This window comes from Xyrauchen texanus, chromosome 16 (genome assembly GCF_025860055.1).
Source record: "Xyrauchen texanus isolate HMW12.3.18 chromosome 16, RBS_HiC_50CHRs, whole genome shotgun sequence".
NCBI lineage: Eukaryota > Metazoa > Chordata > Actinopteri > Cypriniformes > Catostomidae > Xyrauchen > Xyrauchen texanus.
In genome coordinates this window covers 31,595,318-31,614,595 of record NC_068291.1, presented here as the reverse complement: position 1 = coordinate 31,614,595, position 19,278 = coordinate 31,595,318, and the positions used below count along the sequence as shown (strand labels likewise).

Below are 19,278 nucleotides of genomic sequence, written 5' to 3'. Positions count from 1 at the left end.
GAAGGGTCTGTATTGATGCCGGATGCAAGTTAGAATGTGTCTTTGGATGAGCATTTTGAATGGGAGTTTGTGTAAGGCTTGTTTGAAAACACGCAAGTCCAAGATCGGTCATAAGCCGGCGCCTTTCTTGGATATGATGAAGTAAGGGCTGTGGAAACCCTTCTTCATCCCAGCTGGAGGGACATGAGTATGAGTACAGGCTCTATCACGTCTATGAGTAAAAGGGTCGCGATCTCTCCACGCAGGGTGTTGGCATGTTCGCTGTGCACCGAGGTAAAGCAGACGCCACCAAAAGGGGGAGGGGGCATGGCAAACTGAATCGCGTAGACGAGTCCTGGCCAACCAACGCAACGGATTGGGAAGTGAAAGCCACGCGTCCAAGCTCCGGTCGATGGGCACTAAGGGGACAATCGTTTTTGCCGTATCTGGCGAGGCAGGCAGGTAGTGTGGTCGTCGGGAGGCAGAAGCACGTCCCGAGGCTTTGGTGCTGAGAGAAGACTCAAAGCACTTACCTTACTCCGCACACCCGGCATGGGGCAGATTAATGACTGAGGAGGAAGTCCCGTGTAGGCATCCTCTGGATTCATCAGAACCGGCCTGCCGGGGGGCAGCAGTTGTGGGTCCGGAGGCGAAAGGGGTGCCGGGACTGCTGAAGGGTCGCACCGGGTTGCAGTGAGAATTTGTGGGCCAGGTGACCCAGGGAAAGAGGAAATTGATTTATTACTGAAAATGTGGGTACCGCAGCCCAAAGGGGGTGTGGCACAGAAATGACCAACAGACCAACATAAGATACAGTGTTTGAATACTAGAATGACAAGCTGCTACATAATTTAAGATTATAACATTCTTTCAGGCAGATAACATCTTAATTGTTTTACATGCAATAGCTTAAAAAAAGTTGGCAGGTTCTATCATCTGGCTTCCGACACATACCTGACTGTTTTCAGATGGAAATCATTTTCAGATAATTGTTCTGAAGGACATGTGGTTAATGTTGCCTCTCTCTCTCTCTCTCTCTCTCTCTCTCTCTCTCTCTCTCTCTCTCTCTCTCTCTTCTCTTTCTCTCTCTCTCTCTTTCTCTCTCTCTCTCGCTCTCTCTCATCCTGATACCTAAAGCCCTTCATTCAGATTTAACAAATCAATACTATCTCTCAGCCTCTACTCTCCTGTTCAAAACAGTGCCAGGGACCATCTTCAAATCATCATCTTGTGTAAAATGTTTGAACCTTTGGCAGTCCAATTAAACAATGGATCAAAGAGATGTTAAAACTTCTGATTCATTCATCAAACTGGAAATGAAAGATCAAGTCCAGCTCATTGCGTTGTTGGATACAGTATTGCATGTGCTCTGTATCTTTACTGCATATTTGCATACCTCCAGGTATTACATGAATACAGTATACATAATATAAACTGTAAAAATAGTAAGAATAGTATGGAAGGATACTATTAAATATGAACTTGTACATGGGTTCATATGCATGTGTGCAAGTACTACAAGTATAGCAAGTTGTCATTCAGACAAAAAGTGTCTGACATTACAGTGACAATGCCCATGGAGTAACATGAGGTTACATAACTAGTTAATTGACATTTACATTTGGCAGATGCTTTTCTTCAAAGCAACTTACAGAGCTTTCAAGGTATATGTTTTTTATCAGTTTGTGTGTTCCCTGGGAATCGAACCTTGAAAAAAAAAAAAGCACTGTTGGTTTATAAAGAATTAGCATCTACATTTTACCTGGGTCTTTTTCAGTCAACATATGCAATTTATTGGGGTAAATATAGCATATGCAGTCTAGGGTTAATGCTATCATTAAAGTGCATCAACTAAAACCTCTTTAAAAAGTCCAAAAAGCACTAAAGAGACTTAAAAGGAATATTCTGGGTTTAATACAAGTTAAGCTCAATCGAAAACCTTTGTGCCAAAGAACGTTGGCAACAAAGTTGTAAAATTGGATATAACTTTACACAGAAAAGGTTAGTAAGCCATTTTATCACACTATAATCATGTTAATATGCATATTGTTTATGTCTTGAGGCTATACTTTTGAAACACTGAGGATATTAAGGTTTATGGATTGGCTGTAAATAAGGTACAAAAAAAGCAAAATGTATTAATATTTCTTTGTTTTATTTGATGCAAGTTAGTTAGAGCTACTGACTTCCCCTCTTATTTTAAAACATATAGTGTGTGTGTGTGTGTGTGTGTGTGTGTGTGTGTGTGTGTGTGTGTGTGTGTGTGTGTGTGTGTGTGTGTTGGAACTGACAAAACTAAGACAAGTTTAGGTTTAAGGTTGCATGTATGTCATGTGTAAGTGTAATAAATGTGTATGTGGAATATTGTGGTTTAACCCTCATTCATCCCTCAATCTGGCAACGTATCTCAGGGGATACAAAATGTGCTAAATAACAGAATGAACAACATATTACTTAATTTTCTTCCTTATCTTAAGACAATGTTAATATTAGCAGTTTTATTAATTTATTTTGTGTGTTTTTTTTTACTGACAGGCTTTTTAGGTCAGGCTGACTTAACGATCACAGAAAATTTTAACCAAGTCATGTGATGTGACCCACATACTCGAAACAGACCCAACTATGATAAATGATAACAAGATTGGGTGAGAAACACTTTATCATACCCCCTATAAGAAACTAAAGAGTATGTATCTTGTGGCGCACGTTGCCTGTTTAAGGGTTCAAGAAAAGGAGGGACAAGTCGAAATTAATTGTTATGTAATCAACATTATGCCATAAATGCTGTCGACTGAGCTTAACTTGTATTTTACCTGTACTATTCCAATAAGGGAGTCTTTATTTTATTTATTTTTTTAAAGAAAAACTGATCCAATCACAAAAACAAAAAAGCTGTAAACATTGTTTACATGAAGATTTTACAATGAAAATCAAATATGAGTTTAATATATGAAGGGTAATTTAACTAAGCTGTACAGATTTAAGACACATTTCCTGACAATTTTAGAAATGTTATGCTCACAGCAGGACTTTTTTCAGTTCTAAATGTCAGGCAGCATTTAGGCTGTAAACCTTCTCTAAAGATCTCCCTTCCCCCTTCCACTGTCCCACTTTGGCTTGTTTTCAGCATTGCATCCACAAAGCTCTACTTATAGGAGCATCCTAAAGACCTCAATCTGTTCCACCACTGGTATGAGTTTGAGGATAAATTAATGCGACATGCTGTGGAATATAATGCAGAGACCGATTTGCAGGTGTGGGCGGCTGTTGGGGAGGAGGATGCCGCCTCTGTCTGTCATCTATAGCATGTTGTCTTAGAATGAGCCATGCATTCAAAACCACAGCCTTAATAAAATACAAAGTAGGTGGCCGGTCTACCTTTACATCATATATTCTGAAATTAACACACTGTCAAAAGTGTCTTGTATTATTGTATATTGATTGACCTTCTACATCGATAAAAGCAAGTATTGCATTCCGTAAGTAAACTAACACATTTCAATAGAACTTGGATAATTGAACCACTATCTATAGTCAATACTGGGGAGAGTAAAAAGATAAAGGAAAGCGCACAACATTGGTTGACAGAGATAGAGAAATGAGGTTTAAAACATAGACCTTATTTTTAGCCAAGTGTAGTCCCCAGTGTTTGAGGATGGTCGTCATCATTTTGCCTACAGTTTAGCCACTGACGCCACCTTGTGGTGATTTAGAGTGTGACAAGCGCTTTCAAAATGTAATCACGAGCAGGATATGAATGACAGATATCTACAATTCTATTTCCACCACTTAAAATACAAATTCTTGACTTCAGCAATCCAAATCACTACTAGTGTAAAGGCAAATTCTCGATAGCAATAAAGAGTAAATAGTTAAAAATGCAGATATCTACACTTCATTTCATTCTAGTTGAAATTCCAGTTTCACATATCAGCTATGTATTTCTTGCCAGTATAACTTTTTGATATCAATAATTATATTGCTACTAGTACAAATATTACATCCTGATATCAACAATTGAATTACAGCTGTAGCGAAAATGCCTTTTTTATATCTGTAAATGTTTTTCAACATGTACATTTTGTTTTGGTTTTTTAACAATGGGGTTTGGGGTCAATTGTAAAATATAGTTTTATTAAGCCTGTTTGAAAAATATTCCCAATATTTTTATACATTACCTTTATTAGACAAAAACTGTTTTATTACAAGAACTCTTTCAAACAGCATTTTAAGTGCTGTTACAGTTGCAGCATTTATTTCATATATATATATATATATATATATATATATATATACACACATACATATACACACACATTCTAGATATAATATACTTACTATTTATTACAGTATACTACATATACATGTATATATATATATATAACAGTAATGCAGTATACTTTAATAAATAGTATGTATATTATATCTAGAATATGTGTATATATCTATCTATTTATTTATCTATATCTGTATATCTATATATCTATATCTATCTATCTATCTATCTATATATATATATATATATATATATATATATATATATATATATATATATATATCTATCTATCTATCTATCTATCTATCTATCTATATATATATATATATATATATATATATATATATATATATATATATATAATTGCTTATAATGACACTGTCACAGTCCATATAATATGCCACCACAGTTATGTCATTTTCACGAGATCATGCTTCATTTAAAAGCTTTGAGAAATTCTGAACAAACCTTTTTATTATCTCTAGTTAATAAAAAAAATAAAAAAGAACCTGCAAGTAGGTGCTTATATTAATTGTAAAAAAGAATAATTTTCTTTTTTTAATTTAAAACTGGCTGTGCTACACATTCTTATAAATGGGAAGTGAATATTAATGCATCAGAAAACCAACCAAATTTTTGCTGAATTGGTTGATGATCCCCTACCTTGTGATATGCAGTATGTTTGAAAGAGGAACCACACTGAAGCTACAGTATATTATGGTTTATAGCTGTAATACAGAACCAACATTCATGTGAAGATTTTTGAAGTTAGACTGGAATAGCCTCATTGTATCCATTGACTTAGGTGAGTATTCTCTGAAACACTGGACAAATGTAGCAGTCCTCTCAAAATTAATTAAAAAACATTTAAAATATATTTGCACTGAAATAATCGAACTTCTACAACATTATATCAAGACCACTAACCATTTCTTACCTCCAGGCCAGGGCGTGCCACATCCTCCAGCCCTTAGCTGTCAGAGACACGTTGTGATCACCGAACCGAGCTGAGAGAAAGTGACACATTCAAAAGACCCTGCTGACCTGTGTAAGTATCAATCACTTCTCTCCTCTTTTTCTGCAGAGTGCTGCTAAAATGTATTATTACCAGAACAAAATCAGTAAAACTTCAGATTCCTGTAAACTATTTTCAACTTTCGCATCTCTTCTCTATCCTCCTCCACCACATCCTTCTATTTCTCTTACTGCTGATGACTTTGCCAAATTTTTTTACTGACAAGGTAGTGAGCATCAGCAGCCAGTTCTCTACACCTAACACCCACTGCTACTCTCTTCCAACATCCCATCCTCTGCTTTCCTCTTTATTTCCTCTCTCCGAGACTGATGTCTCTAAACTGCTTCTTTCTAACCATCCTACCACCTGTCCACTTGACCCTATCCCCTCCCATCTTATGCAAGCTTCCTCTCCATCGATCTTACCCACACTCACAAACATTATCAACGCATCTCTCAACTCTGAAAACTTTCCCAATACATTCAAGCAGGCTCGAGTAACCCCACTGCTTAAAAAAACAACACATAACCCCGCCATAGTCAATAACTACAGACTGGTCTCTCTCCTACCCTTCCCATCTAAAACTCTTGAGAGCGTCATATTCTACCAATTGTCTGCTTTTCAGAATCAGAATCAGAATAGTGTTATTAGCCAGGTAAGATTTGACTTGGCAGTTGCAGACAGAGGACATACATTAAGATAGACAAATGTACTTATAAGTATAGACATGTAATACAATACAGTAAATACAAATATCTGCAAATAGATAGATATAGAAAAGAAAAAGGTGTGCAACAGTGTATAATATATATACGATTACATCAATATGTATGCATTTATGGACAAAAAGTGCAAGAGCATATACTTAAAAATGCCCATTATTTAAGAGAGTGCAGTGCCACCTATGTTCTTATGTGTTCAGCAAAGATATTCTTATTTCTTGTTGTTGTTTTTTTTAATGGACCTGAATCTCCTTCCTGATGGAAGAGGCTGGAAAATACAGTGGGCAGGATGTAAGGAGTTCTCGGTTATTTTAATTGCTCGCTTTCTGCGATGGGCCTCATTCTGATTTTGGATAGAAGGCACACTATAGCCAATTATCTTTTTTCAGTTGTCCTGATGATAAGCTGGAGTTTTATCCTCTCACATGTGGTCACTGATCCAAACCTCACAGTAAAGGATGAAGTGAGGACAGACTCTTTGATGGCTGTATAGAATTGTATGATCAGTGCTTATGGGAGGTTGAACTTTCTTAGCTGCTGCAAGAAGTACATCCTTTGCTGTGCCTTCTTAGTGATGGAGGCAGTGTTATTGTCCCATTTTAAGTCGTGGGAGATTATTGTTCCTAGAAATTTGAGGGATTTTTCGACTGCAACAGGTGTTCTGTCAAAAAGGGCTCATGTCACCCCAATCTTAATTTCACTCCACTGACTACCTGTAGCCTCCCGGATCAAATTCAAAGCTTTGACTCTGACTTTCAGGACAGCCAATGGAACCGCACCCTCTTACTTCAATTCCTCAGGTCTATGCTCCAACTCGCTCTCTGCGGTCAATGAACGAGCGACGCCTGGTGATCCCATCACAAAGAGGTTAAAAGTCTATTTCACAATCGTTCACCTTCTCTGCTCCTCTGTGTTAAAATTTACTTCCAACCTCCATTTAAACATTGTATGACAAATTGCTTACTATGTGTCTCATTTGTAAGTCGTTTTGGATAAAAGCGTCTGCTGAATGACTAAATGTAAATGTGAATACAGGTGAGGATATCTGATAAAGCGGGATAGTTTATTCAAAAGTAAAAGTTATGTCATAATTTACTCCCTCGTGTTGGGCAATATGACTGGCAGCCTCAGCATCATTATTTCTCAGAATTTCTTCTCTTTTGTTCCATAAAGAATGTCAAGCAGGGTGGGTTAGTAAATGATTAAACAATTTTCATATTTGGATGAACCAACCCTCTTGTATCATAATTTTCAATCAGAATTAAGTTCATCCAGTATTGTATAATAACGATGAAGCCATTTGTATCATATTTTAAAAACAAAAACCAATTATCAGAAATTATTCCACTTTACTTTTATTCACCCTACAGCCTCTCAGAAAAATACAGATATTAATGATTCTGTCTAGTCGGGTGTGCAGCGTAGCCATTATCTGTATTTATCTGTATCGGTTTATATGACAAAATGATCTGTGTCTCTCTCTCTGATTTCGAATTGAACCGGATGTTGGCGGAGCTTAAACAGGAAGTGCATCAAAACTAAATGAAATGCTAATCTTTGAGCATTTCATTTATAGTTTCTATTAATAAAATATGCCTTGTATATGCATTTTCATAATAATAGCCTAATTATTATTTTTATTATTATACATTTTAAAAATATATATATATATATATATCTATATAATCTTATTCTTTTTTTTTCTTACCAGATGAAGATGAATTGTAAGCTACATTATCTGTTAAATATGTTGTGGTTTCTCCTGGTATTCAGATATTAATATCTGCATGAAACTGAATTTTCATTTGTCTGTGAATGTATAACAACATTATTCTAGGCAGGAGGTGTCAAGCAGAAATGTGAAATGTCAAGCACACATTTTGCAGAGAATAATAAATACAAATTCAAACATTAAAAGAAATTAAAATAAAATCAATATAGCCTACAAGCAGGTGAAAGGCCCATAAGTCTATCAGGAATATTTACAACAGGACACCATTATTTAGTTAAATAATAATAATAATAATACATTTATATAGCACCTAACCAGAGTTCAAGAACACATAACATTTTCAAATTTAGCACAGTTTAAAGAAGTAGAAGAAGACTACTAGTAGTAGAAGAAGAGTAGAATAAAAGACAGAGCATGTTTCAGTATGTTTGTTTTACATAAGGAGGAATATTCCTAATAGATGAGTATGGAGCATTTAAACCTTTATGGAGCATTTTCACTTTATTTCGGAATAAAGTCTTAACCAGTTAATAACTTTAATCGCTGATGTGGAGATAAATGTGGCTAACTTTAAGAAATGGAAAGACTAAGCTGGTTTAGGCTATAAATAAATACATTAGAATCACGTGTGAACCGTGTGATACATTAACATGGAAAGTGTATATGATGTTGTATCTTAGTTAATGTTACACTTGACAAGCTCCAGACAATTAACAGAGACCACAAATGGAGATAAGACTGCACCCATCATATCTGACATCACAATGGGCACATCTTCATTCATAAGGATTACACTTTAGAAATGTTGGCTGCACAGATTCATAAATTTGTTGTAAGCACATCCCTACTGTATAGCTTATACTAAAAACACAACATACAGTATATAGACTTTTCAGCAAAAAAATAAAACCAACATTGTGTTGACTCTTGACTGACTGTATGTCAGTGTGGTTTTATTGTGTTGTTTGCCCAACAGCTATTGCAAAAATATTATGATACTGACGTTCTAGTTGTAAGGATAGAAATGTCATATTATTCAAATAAAGGTTTTCAACTTGATGTTTGAAACAAACATACAAATTTACTGCTAGAGAAAACAAATCTTTTTGTAATTGGACTTTTAACTCAAAACCTTATAGCTTCTGATTTATAACCCTTGAACCACTAGCCCCAGTCTCCCCTGTATAATATTATACTTGATTATATCCTGTTCTATCTAAAAAAAGACATTGGCATTCAAAGCAGAAGGTTGGCTTATTGGGTTTGGCTTTCTGAGAAAAGAAAGCAATTCTTAATGGGCTTAATTCTTAGAATATGTGTAATACTGGATGCACTGGTATGGAGGTTATACTGCCAACACAATGGGGTGTTTATTAAATCACATGATCTGTCAGTTGTTTGTTGGTTTCTACAAACTCAACCACAGGGAAATATTAAATCAAACATTAAAATAACTCAACTTATAAAATATGTACAATACAAATAAAATACACAAAAACACGACTTTCTTTCTATGTTGTGACAGATACTATGAGAACTAACCAAACCACAACCTTAAATGCTAAAGGAATAGAGCTCAAAACCAAGAGTAAAAATGTAAAAAAAAAATTTTTTACATTGTGGACTATTAAAGGAGTATTAATAGAGTATTAATGGGTGGAGCTAAAGCAGTGGTGATTGTCTACAGAATGAATTTAGAAAAGCAGGAAAACAAGCTTTTCAAGATGACTATATATATATATATATACGCACCACATTTGCATGTTTTGCAGTGTAGCAATTTTCTTGCGTTTCACAGGTAGCTTGTGCATAGAGATCTCTTTCAACCATGCTTAAGGTAGGCTAGTCTTCTTTCCTCCCTGGAATTCTTAATAAAATTGTATCTAATCTAAACAAATCTTTACAAAGTGGAACTGTCTTCATAATCTAAAGTGTGGAAATTGTAATGTTTGGCTTTTTACAACAGTGTATGTCAGTAAACAAGTTAAATCTAGCAAATCATGCATAATGTTTAATGAAAACTACTTCTGTAGACCTTTTTCACAGACTTTGATAATTTGCGTCCACCTTATTTATCAGTGTAAATCTCTCATTTGTTTATATTAAAATGTTTTAAAATATTGAGTGTAAGTTTATAATATTATGCTTATTGTTATATTACCCTGGAATTCGTTTTAAAAACTAATTACCACAGCTGTGAGGGGGTATCTATTACAGCTGCTGAGAGAGTGACATTCAATTTGGCATCTTCTCCCATTTTACTGTTTTAATCCACCGCTCTCTATTTTTTAACTCTTCTGGAAAGTCATTCAAATGTAATAGTGGATTTTTTCTTTTGGTCTCGGAGCAAATATTTGCTGTGTCTCCAATTCATTGCTGTTGAAGTTAACCCTGCAAATGTTTACTTCCATATTCCAAAAACCGGAGTGTGAAAAAGATAACATGTTTATTTCTCAACTGCTCCATTTTCTGTATTTGCTTTTTTTCAACAGAGAGAAGTCAAGCCATACTGGAATCTGTCTGTCAGAGTTTTACGTGCGAAGATCAATCATTCATTAGACTACTGTGAGACAATAAATCCCTCTTATCAGCATCCGACAAAAATAAATATATTAATTTACACATTGTTATGCAGAGCTGGACTGGTAATCTGGCATACCGGGCATTTTCCGGGTGGGTCGACGCACTTTTGGGCGGACTGGCCATTGGGCCGCGAAATGTGCCAAATGGGCCGCGGTAAGCTAAAATGAGCCGCCGCGTTATGCAGAACGGACAACAAAACGGCGCCGCGATATGCTGAAAAGGACAGCGAACCTCCAGTTCCAGTCCAGCCCTGTTGTTATGTAATCTTATTAGCAGAATTCTGGGGAGTTTTTAAAGAAAGCTTGTAGCAAACATTTCCAAACCTCTGTTTAAGCAGTTTTGTTGAGAAATGTCTTAACCCTTATTTTCTGTTGAGATTTGCTTCACTTCCTTGTAGTTTGCACTGTTACCATAATGATTAAAGTGTGAAAATTATAATTATGAAATAAACCTTTTTTCCTGCTTAAATGTTCCTTTCCATTTATCCTGAGCTTATTGAACTGATTAAAGAATTTAAATAAGTGTACTATCATTAACTCTTACATTTACTGAAGGCGGAATGTGCATTTCTGAAAAGCAACTAAATACAGAAATAACCATATCATTTCTTATTTACACAAAATAATAAAAAATATATATATACATAGCTGTATATGTTCTATATATGTTATTTAACAAATATAAATATCCCTTTTGTTTTTGTTTTTTTCCAAAAATAGTAACATTACTTATGTTTGGGGTCAATCTGATATCATTGTTTTAAAAAAAATTAAAATTCAGTAAATGCAAAAGTGCTTTTTTTTACTACACACTCACTAACCAGGCAAACAAACTATTTACTACTAACTACTAGCAAATTTACTGTAAATACACATCAACTTGGCAACAGGACAGCCAAATGTAAATTTCAAGGGCACGTTTCAGAAAAAAAAAATGAAATCTAAAAATAACCATATAACTTTTGAAAACCACAAAATAAAAAATGGTATATTGATGTGATGTGCACTCCGTAATAGCTTTTTGCCGATACCAATATGTCTTGAACTGCTGATATTCAAAGAGTTTTTATTTTATTCCTTCTATATACATATATAACATATAATACACAAAAATGATGGCCACTTTTCTCCTAAAACCCTGTCACACCACAAAATCACTGATACTGTATTATACTAATGTTGAAAACCAAAAAAGACAAACTTTTCTAATAGATCATTTGCGCGTGTGCTGTACACAAATACTTGTGACATTTCAGACATCTTCTGTAAGTCTGAATAATTTTCTCTGGAGCAGACCTGGCATCATCCACATTTTCCAGCAGCTGCTGGAGAAGTGATTGCTTCAGGCCGATTTTGAATCTCCCTCAAAGTGGATGCAGCAAAAAGTGACCTAGGAAGGTTCTCTCTCCTGTCAATGTGAGGCCTCACCAAGGCATATCCTAGCTGCTCCAAGAACATTCTCCTCCACTATTATTGGCATCACAAGCTGCCCATATCTTTATAACATATCTTGCAGGCTTGCTTGGCATGCACTGCCAAAAGAGACATTTTCCTCTGAACGGAACAAGACATTCATCGACTGTCACATAGGGACATGGTTTATAGAAGAGGGGCAGTTGCTGAACCCATCTATCCCAAACATCCCTTATGGCTGCCAGTTTGTCACATTCCCTCCTGTGAACTCTTGTCTCCCTGTTGTCAAAGCGCGTGACTTCTGACAGGACATGAAAAGTTTCAAGAGGCATGGTAGCTGGGAAAATAGCTCTGCCACTGTTTGCATTCCAAAGGCTAATTGCAGCCTCACCTTTTGATCTGTATACGCCAGCAAGGAGCAGTAGCCCAATATAGCTTTGAAGGAGTATAGCTCTTTCCACTTGTCACCATAAACCTGCCTCCCCTCTAAATTTGTCATCTCAAGAATAATTCTTTCAATTGGAGGTGAGATGTAAAGCTTGAAAGCCAAATTTATGTCTGTGACTTGGCTTACTGCATACCTGGTAGGACCTGGTACCATTTTTATTGTATTTGTATTGCTAAGTCTACCCCTTTGGTGGTGAGAAAGACCATGACAATTTTCTATTTTTGGAAACAAATGTGCCAGGTCTGGGTAGCTGAGCCAAAGGGTCCTTTGTGGTTGTGAGGATTCAGAAGGGCCATCCTCTGGAGCATTGCTCTCATCAGAGGAGGATCCAACATAATCTGGGTCCTCCACAACATCATCGATTTCAGAAGCGTTTTCTGACTCTGACACATCCTCCTCAAATTCACTGTCGGTGAGGTTCATATACCATGCCTCAAAAATACTGAATCTAGCTCTTTTATTCATTTACAAAACCAAAACGAGAGAAACCTAGCAGAAGTTTTAGAATGATTCAGATTTTCTGGCCTTCCCTTTTTATTTACTTGCTCCACGCCTATGCCTGACAAGGTAGAAACTCTAAAAAAAAATAATTTACAGGTGTATACCACAGATTCTCGCAGACACACCTTTCCCCCCTCTGTGGAAACATTGATAAATGTAATTTTGTGAGTGTGTGTATGATAGAGAAAGTGTGTGTGTGTGTGAGTCAGAGAGAGAACATGGATGTGTGTGTGTGTGTGTGTGTGTGTGTGTGTGTGTGCGCACGCACATGTGAGAGTGAGAGCATGTATGTTTGTTTGACTGTGTGCGTGTGTGTGTGTGTGAGAGAGAGAGAGAGAGAGAGAGAGAGAGAGAGCGAGATTGTGTGTGTGTGTGAGTGGATGAGTGAGTGAATTAGTGAGAGAAAGAGAGTGAGTGAATGTGGCCTATGCTAGACAAAGTAGAGACAAAATAGTTTCCCCGGGGATTTTCAGTGTATACCACAGATTCTCGCAGATGCACCCTTCCCCCCTCTGTGGGAACATTGCAAATTATAATTTTGTGTGTGTGTGTGTATGATAGAGAAAGAGAGAGAGGGAGATAGTTTTGTATTGAGTAATTGCACATTAGGTACAAAACAGATTGTAAACAGATTGCTCTCAATAACATTTATTACTGGGGTCAATATGACCCCAATTATCACATGTGTGTAGTCATGTCATAGCAAACATCAGAAAAATTATCATTAAGTAAAAAACACATTTCTGAAAAGATCTTATGTAATTAGGAAAATTCATGAAATATTAGGATAACAAAATAATGATGCATATGTTTTTTTACTATTTGAAGAAGTTCTGGGGTCATATAGACCCCAAACAGAACATAAGGGTTAAGTACTGTTGGCTACTGTGTGTATATGTGAGATCATTTGTACCTGTTTATACAGTGTTGTACCTATGCCATCAAGCATAATTCCATAACTAAAACCAAGTGAAATTTCTCTTATGAGAATATTGAGGTACATTATGTGTATATAAATAGGTAAAGGTAAATTTTCTCACAACTTACTCATACATTTTTCTAATCCAAACCCAATTTCTGCTTAGTGTCTACATCTGACTGCTATATAATTCTGAATTTACCCACGGCATCGGCCTGTACAAATCGCACCAAGACTATTCCAAATAGCAACACACCTGAATGGAATGAAACCTTCAAATTCAGGCTTCACAGCTGTGTAAAGGTAAATCTAATCCTACAGTGTTTTTTGCTTTGTCTCTTAAAAAACACTGTTCTTTTCTAAGAGAGGATGTGTCAAACTATTTAATTATAATGATTATGTGCTGTTAGGTATAGTGTAGTGGTAATCACATGGCCACCCAATGATGTGGTAGGCCTCACACAAGACACCAAAATATATGGTGATTTTTGATCACACGTGATTTAAGGTGTAAGTGTGTGTGTGTGTGTGTGAATGTCAGATGGTCCCTCCCTCTGTTTACCTCTGGGCACCAGTTAAGGAATTTCACCTTAACAGTCTAAGAATGATCCAAATAGACCATTCAATAAATTATTAATATAAATTGGAGAAAGTTGTTATCTAAATAATCTGAAGGATTTCGGAAAATTCTGCCTAACCTATAGAGCCTCCTACTGTATTATCAACACAAGGACTACATAGTTGTAATAAATAATTGTATTTACAAAAAGATAAGCAAGAATAACTAAGAACTACTAAATGGTACTAATATACTAAAGGAGACTAAGAATGGGAAAAAATAAGGTGCACAGGATGGAAAGATGCAAGAGTTGAGAGTCGGATGAGTGGAGGAGTGAACTGAAGTAAGAGAGTTCTGTTCCACAGGCTGCCCTGTAGACCAGAGTAAAAAGCCAGGAACTGGTGTAGGGTAATACAGCTTGGGTCCGTAGACCAGTAGGCATTTACATTTACATTTATGCATTTGGCAGACGCTTTTATCCAAAGCAACTTACAGTGCAATTATTACAGGGACAATCCCCCCCAGAGCAACATGGAGTTAAGTGCCTTGCTCAAGGACACAATGGTGGTGGCCATGGGGTTAGAACCTGTGAACTTCTGATTACCAGCCCTGTGCTTTAGCCACTACACCACCACCACTCACATTACACCACCACCACTCACATTAGTAGGCTTGGAATGAAGACCCAGAGTCGAGGTTTCAATCAATTAGTTGCAGTTTTTACTGAAGAAAGTTGCTTGGAATATCAAATGGCAGAAGTCAGCAGTACAACATAAACAAAAGATACAAACACACACATGACGGACATGCCCGTAAACAATCTCTCTCTCCCACACCATCTTCCGCAGTTGGCTTTTGGCTTCCTGTATTATCGTAGTACCCCCCCATAAAAACACTGTAAAATTTTAGAGAGGGAAAAGAGAGGGAAAAGTCCAATGCGGAGCGGCAGAGGAGAGAGAGATGGAAAAAATAAAACTTGCTTGCCGCTTCTCTGATGCACCGTTGCATGGTCCTCGATCACTCATCTACCCTCTCAGGCGGATGACAGCTGCCCATCCCTGGGTGGATCGGAGTCAGACCCACGACGCACGATTAGCCTAATAAGGGAACGGGTGTGTAGAATCACCACCCGGCCCCGCCCTCCACCCTGTCACAAACCCGATTGAACATCTCTGGAGAGATCTGAAAATGTCTGTGCACCTACGCTCCTCAACCAACCTGATGGACCTTGAGAGGTCCTGCAAAGAAGAATGGGAGAAACTGCCCAAAAATAGGTGTGCCAAGCTTGTAGCATCATACACAAAAAACTTGAGGCTGTAATTCGTGCCAAAGGTGCTTCAACAAAGTATTGAACAAAGGCTGTGAATACTTACGTACATGTGATTTTTTTTTTTGTTTTTTATTTTTAATAAATTTTCAAAGATGTCAAACAAACTTCTTTTACGTTGTCATTATGGGGTATTGTTTGTAAGACTGTAACATAACATAATGTGGAAAAAGTTAAGCGCTGTGAATACTTTCCGGATGCACTGTATGTTGTTGGGCCATGAAGACACTAGAGAAGCTTACATAATCTAGGCCTCTTAGTCAGCAGACACAGTGTCGCTGGTCTTAAATTGCTTGTGTGAGCATGAAAACACAGAGAACATATATTAAGAGACTATAATAATGAATAATTTGCTCACAAGAATATGATGTGTATGTTATAATGTTGTATACATAATTAGCTTTAAAATCATTAAATTAATCACATTAGGTTGAATGCTGATCAGTTTAGATTTAAATTACTCAAAGGGTATATATATATGTATTGAAGAAGAGGAGGTGGTGATTTAGGCATCCACCCCTTCATAGGTAACCAGTGGAGTGAAATCAAGAGTGGGGTGATTAGGTTGATTGAAGACCAGATGCGCTGCTGCATTGTGGACCATCTGCAATTGCTTCATTGTGCTAGCTAGGAGGCCAGCCAACAGAGCATTGCAGTAGTCCAGTCTTGAAATGACCAGGGCTTGGACCAAGAGCTGTACATCATATTCAGATAGGAAAGGTCTGATTTTTGTGTTTTTTAATGCAAGAACCTACAAGACCGGGCTGTCCTGATTGGCGTTGGTGTAGTTGTGAGGTGACCGTCTGTGTTCTGCGACTGCTATTGGGTCCTTGAATAACGTATAATGTGTGAGGAAGGGCTGCCGGTGGAGTTTCTGGTGCCCCTCTATGGTAAGATAGTGCCTCCCTAGGTAGATGGTGCCCTATGCAGACTGCGTAATATGCATATAGGGAGTGGTAGTCTGTCCTCCCAAGATCCAATCCATATGTAGCAACTTTTCTTCACCGAGACAGTTAGAGAGAGGCCCTGCCACAAACTGGGGACCCTGGAATGCTATCTAGTACGTTTTTCACTACAGTGGGGTATTGAGCTTATGCATTATTGATTACCAAAAATGGTTGCTGTCAGTTCTGCGTCACTGGACCTCTTTGCCTATTTGTAGTCATCACTCTCTACTTGAAATGGAAATTACAGAGCTTGTTGTTACAGGTTGTTAATACAGCAAAAGGTTATCATCAACAATCTCAGTGTTTCACTTTCCCTAGAACATTCTGGAGTTCTTGATCTATGATGAGGACCCATATATGAAAGACGACCATATTGCCACAGTCCTATTTGACATCAGTAACCTCACACCTGGGAAAAAGGAGACAAAATGCTTAATTATAAACAATACGGTCAGTGTTAAATAAAGATCTCAGACTGCCAGGAATGAAAATATTCAGCAAAAAATGTATCTTACAGCATAGACTGAAAACCTATCTGAGACCTCTCACTATGTATGTACCTTCTTTCTCAGACAAAGGATGAACTTTGGGTGGAGTTTGAGATCAAAAAGAGGTGAGTTTTGATAATTATAAGCACTACTTACAACTTACATAGTGCACTTTCATTAGAGACATGTCCTGTTTTTTATTTTATTTTAAGAAAAAGTACATGTCTATACATAAATCCAAACTATGCAGCAGTCTTGCCTTTGTTAATGCATTGCAGCTCTGAGAAGCCAGTGCCCTGCATCTCTAATGGAGTGTTGGTGGTAAGAACCTTTACTACAGCTCACTAGATGTTTTTTGTTTTTGGCACCATTCTGAGTAAATTCTAGTGACTGTTGTGTGTGAAAGTCCCAGGAGATCAGCAGTTAAAGAAATTCATAAACCAGCCTGTCTGGCACCAACAATCATTCCATTTTCCCCCATTCTGATGGTTAACATCATTAACTGACGCTCCTGACCTGTTTCTGCATGATTTTAAGCACTACATTGCACTGCTGCATCTAATTAGATAATTGCATGAATAAGTAGGTGTACAGGTGTTCCTAATAAAGTGCTCAGTGAGTATAAATGTTCTACAATCTTTATCAGATAAGCTTTGTTTTCCCATTAAATCAGGCTGGTCCTTTTTGTGAGCTGAATGTTGAAGTTGACAAGCTGCTCAATAATTCTGAAGGTAAGTGCAAAAGATACATTCAAATGAACATGCTATTTTATTATATTTAAACGTCAAGGTTACTAGTGTAACCCTGTTCCCTGATGGAGGGAATGAAATGTTGTGTCGATTGTAGTGACACAAGGGGCTTTTTTTGTGAGCCTCGTATACCTCTGAATATGAAAAAGGCAATGCCAAATTGGCGAACAGAATTTGCATGTCCCGCCCCCCGGACATACAGGTATAAATCAAATCAAATCAAATCAAATCACTTTATTGTCACACTACTGTGTACACAAGTGCGACAGTAGGTGAAAGTCTTGTGTGCAGTTCCGAATAACATAGCAGTACCAATTACAATAAACAACATATTTACACAACACAATTTACATAACAAATGTACACATACTTACACAAAATAATATACAATGTACAGTAAACAATACTCACAATATAGAATACACATACAATAAAAAAAAGAAATAAGGGTAAGGGTATATAAAATATATATACAGTAGTTGAATTGGGGAGAATATACTTAACAATCCAGTGTGTGATACAAGATGATAATTAATAAAGTGCAGTGCTGATATTTGATCGTGAGAGATCAAGTGTTCAAAAGTCTGATTGCTTGGGGGAAGAAGCTATCATGTAGTCGGCTGGTGCGGGTCCTGATGCTGCGATACCGCCTGCCTGATGATAGCAGTGAGAGCAGCCCATGACTCGGGTGGCTGGAGTCTCTGATGATCCTCCAAGCTTTTTTCACACACCACCTGTTATAGATGTCCTGGAGGGAGGGAAGCTCACCTCCGATGGTGTTTCTGGCAGTTCGCACCACCCTTTACAGGTCTTTGCAGTTGTGGGTGGTGCTATTGCCGTACCAGGCGGTGATGCAGCCAGTCAGGATGCTCTCTACAGTACTAGTGTAGAACCGTGTGAGGATGTGGTGGTTCATTCCAAACTTCCTCAGCCGTCTCAGGAAGAAGAGGCGCTGGTGAGCCTTCTTCACAACGGCCTTAGTGTGGACGGACCATGTGAGTTCCTAGTAATGTGGACACCGAGGAACTTGAAACTGCTTACTCTCTCCACCGGTGCTCCATTAATGGTGATGGGGCTGTGTTCTTTGTCTTTCCTCCTGAAGTCCACCACAAGCTCCTTGGTCTTACTGACATTGAAGGAGAGGTTGTGCCCCTGACACCAGTGTGTCAGAGTGTGCACCTCCTTTCTGTAGGCTGTTTCGCCATTGTCAGTGATCAGCCCTACCACCGTCGTATCGTCAGCAAACTTAATGATGGCATTGGAGCTGTGTGTTGCCACACAGTCATGTGTGTATAGGGAATACAGGAGTGGGCTGACAACACAGCCCTGCGGGGCTCCAGTGTTGAGGGTCAGTGATGACGAGGTGTTGCTGCCCATTCTAACCACCTGACGTCTGCCTGACAGGAAGTCATGGATCCAGCTGCACAGCGAGCTGTTTAAGCCCAGAGCCCGGAGTTTCTCATCAAGTTTGGAGGGCACTATGGTGTTGAATGCTGAGCTGTAGTCTACAAACAGCATTCTCACATATGTGTTCCTTTTTTCCAGGTGGGAGAGAGCAGTGTGTATTGTAGATGTAATGGTGTCAGTGGAGCGGTTGTTGCGGTAGGCAAACTGCAATGGA

General features: G+C 37.7%; 1 protein-coding gene across 4 annotated transcripts in view; it reads left to right on the top strand.

Annotated features, from left to right (window-relative positions):
- Positions 1-5,019: 5,019 nt before the first annotated feature.
- Positions 5,020-19,278, top strand: part of pla2g4f.1 (phospholipase A2, group IVF, tandem duplicate 1) — a 29,937-nt gene continuing 15,678 nt past the window's right edge. Inside the window, exons 1-7 of one of the 4 annotated variants that reach the window (XM_052145333.1) lie at positions 9,501-9,561; positions 10,217-10,289; positions 13,754-13,890; positions 16,739-16,870; positions 16,993-17,033; positions 17,187-17,229; positions 17,582-17,639. In XM_052145333.1, coding sequence (XP_052001293.1) covers positions 9,553-9,561; positions 10,217-10,289; positions 13,754-13,890; positions 16,739-16,870; positions 16,993-17,033; positions 17,187-17,229; positions 17,582-17,639 — 493 coding nt within the window. In that variant the 5' untranslated portion in view covers positions 9,501-9,552. Of the gene's footprint in view, positions 5,061-5,198; positions 5,304-9,500; positions 9,562-10,216; positions 10,290-13,753; positions 13,891-14,888; positions 15,421-16,738; positions 16,871-16,992; positions 17,034-17,186; positions 17,230-17,581; positions 17,640-19,278 lie in introns of those variants that run through there. The other 3 variants (XM_052145335.1, XM_052145334.1, XM_052145336.1) reach the window with 3 other exon arrangements.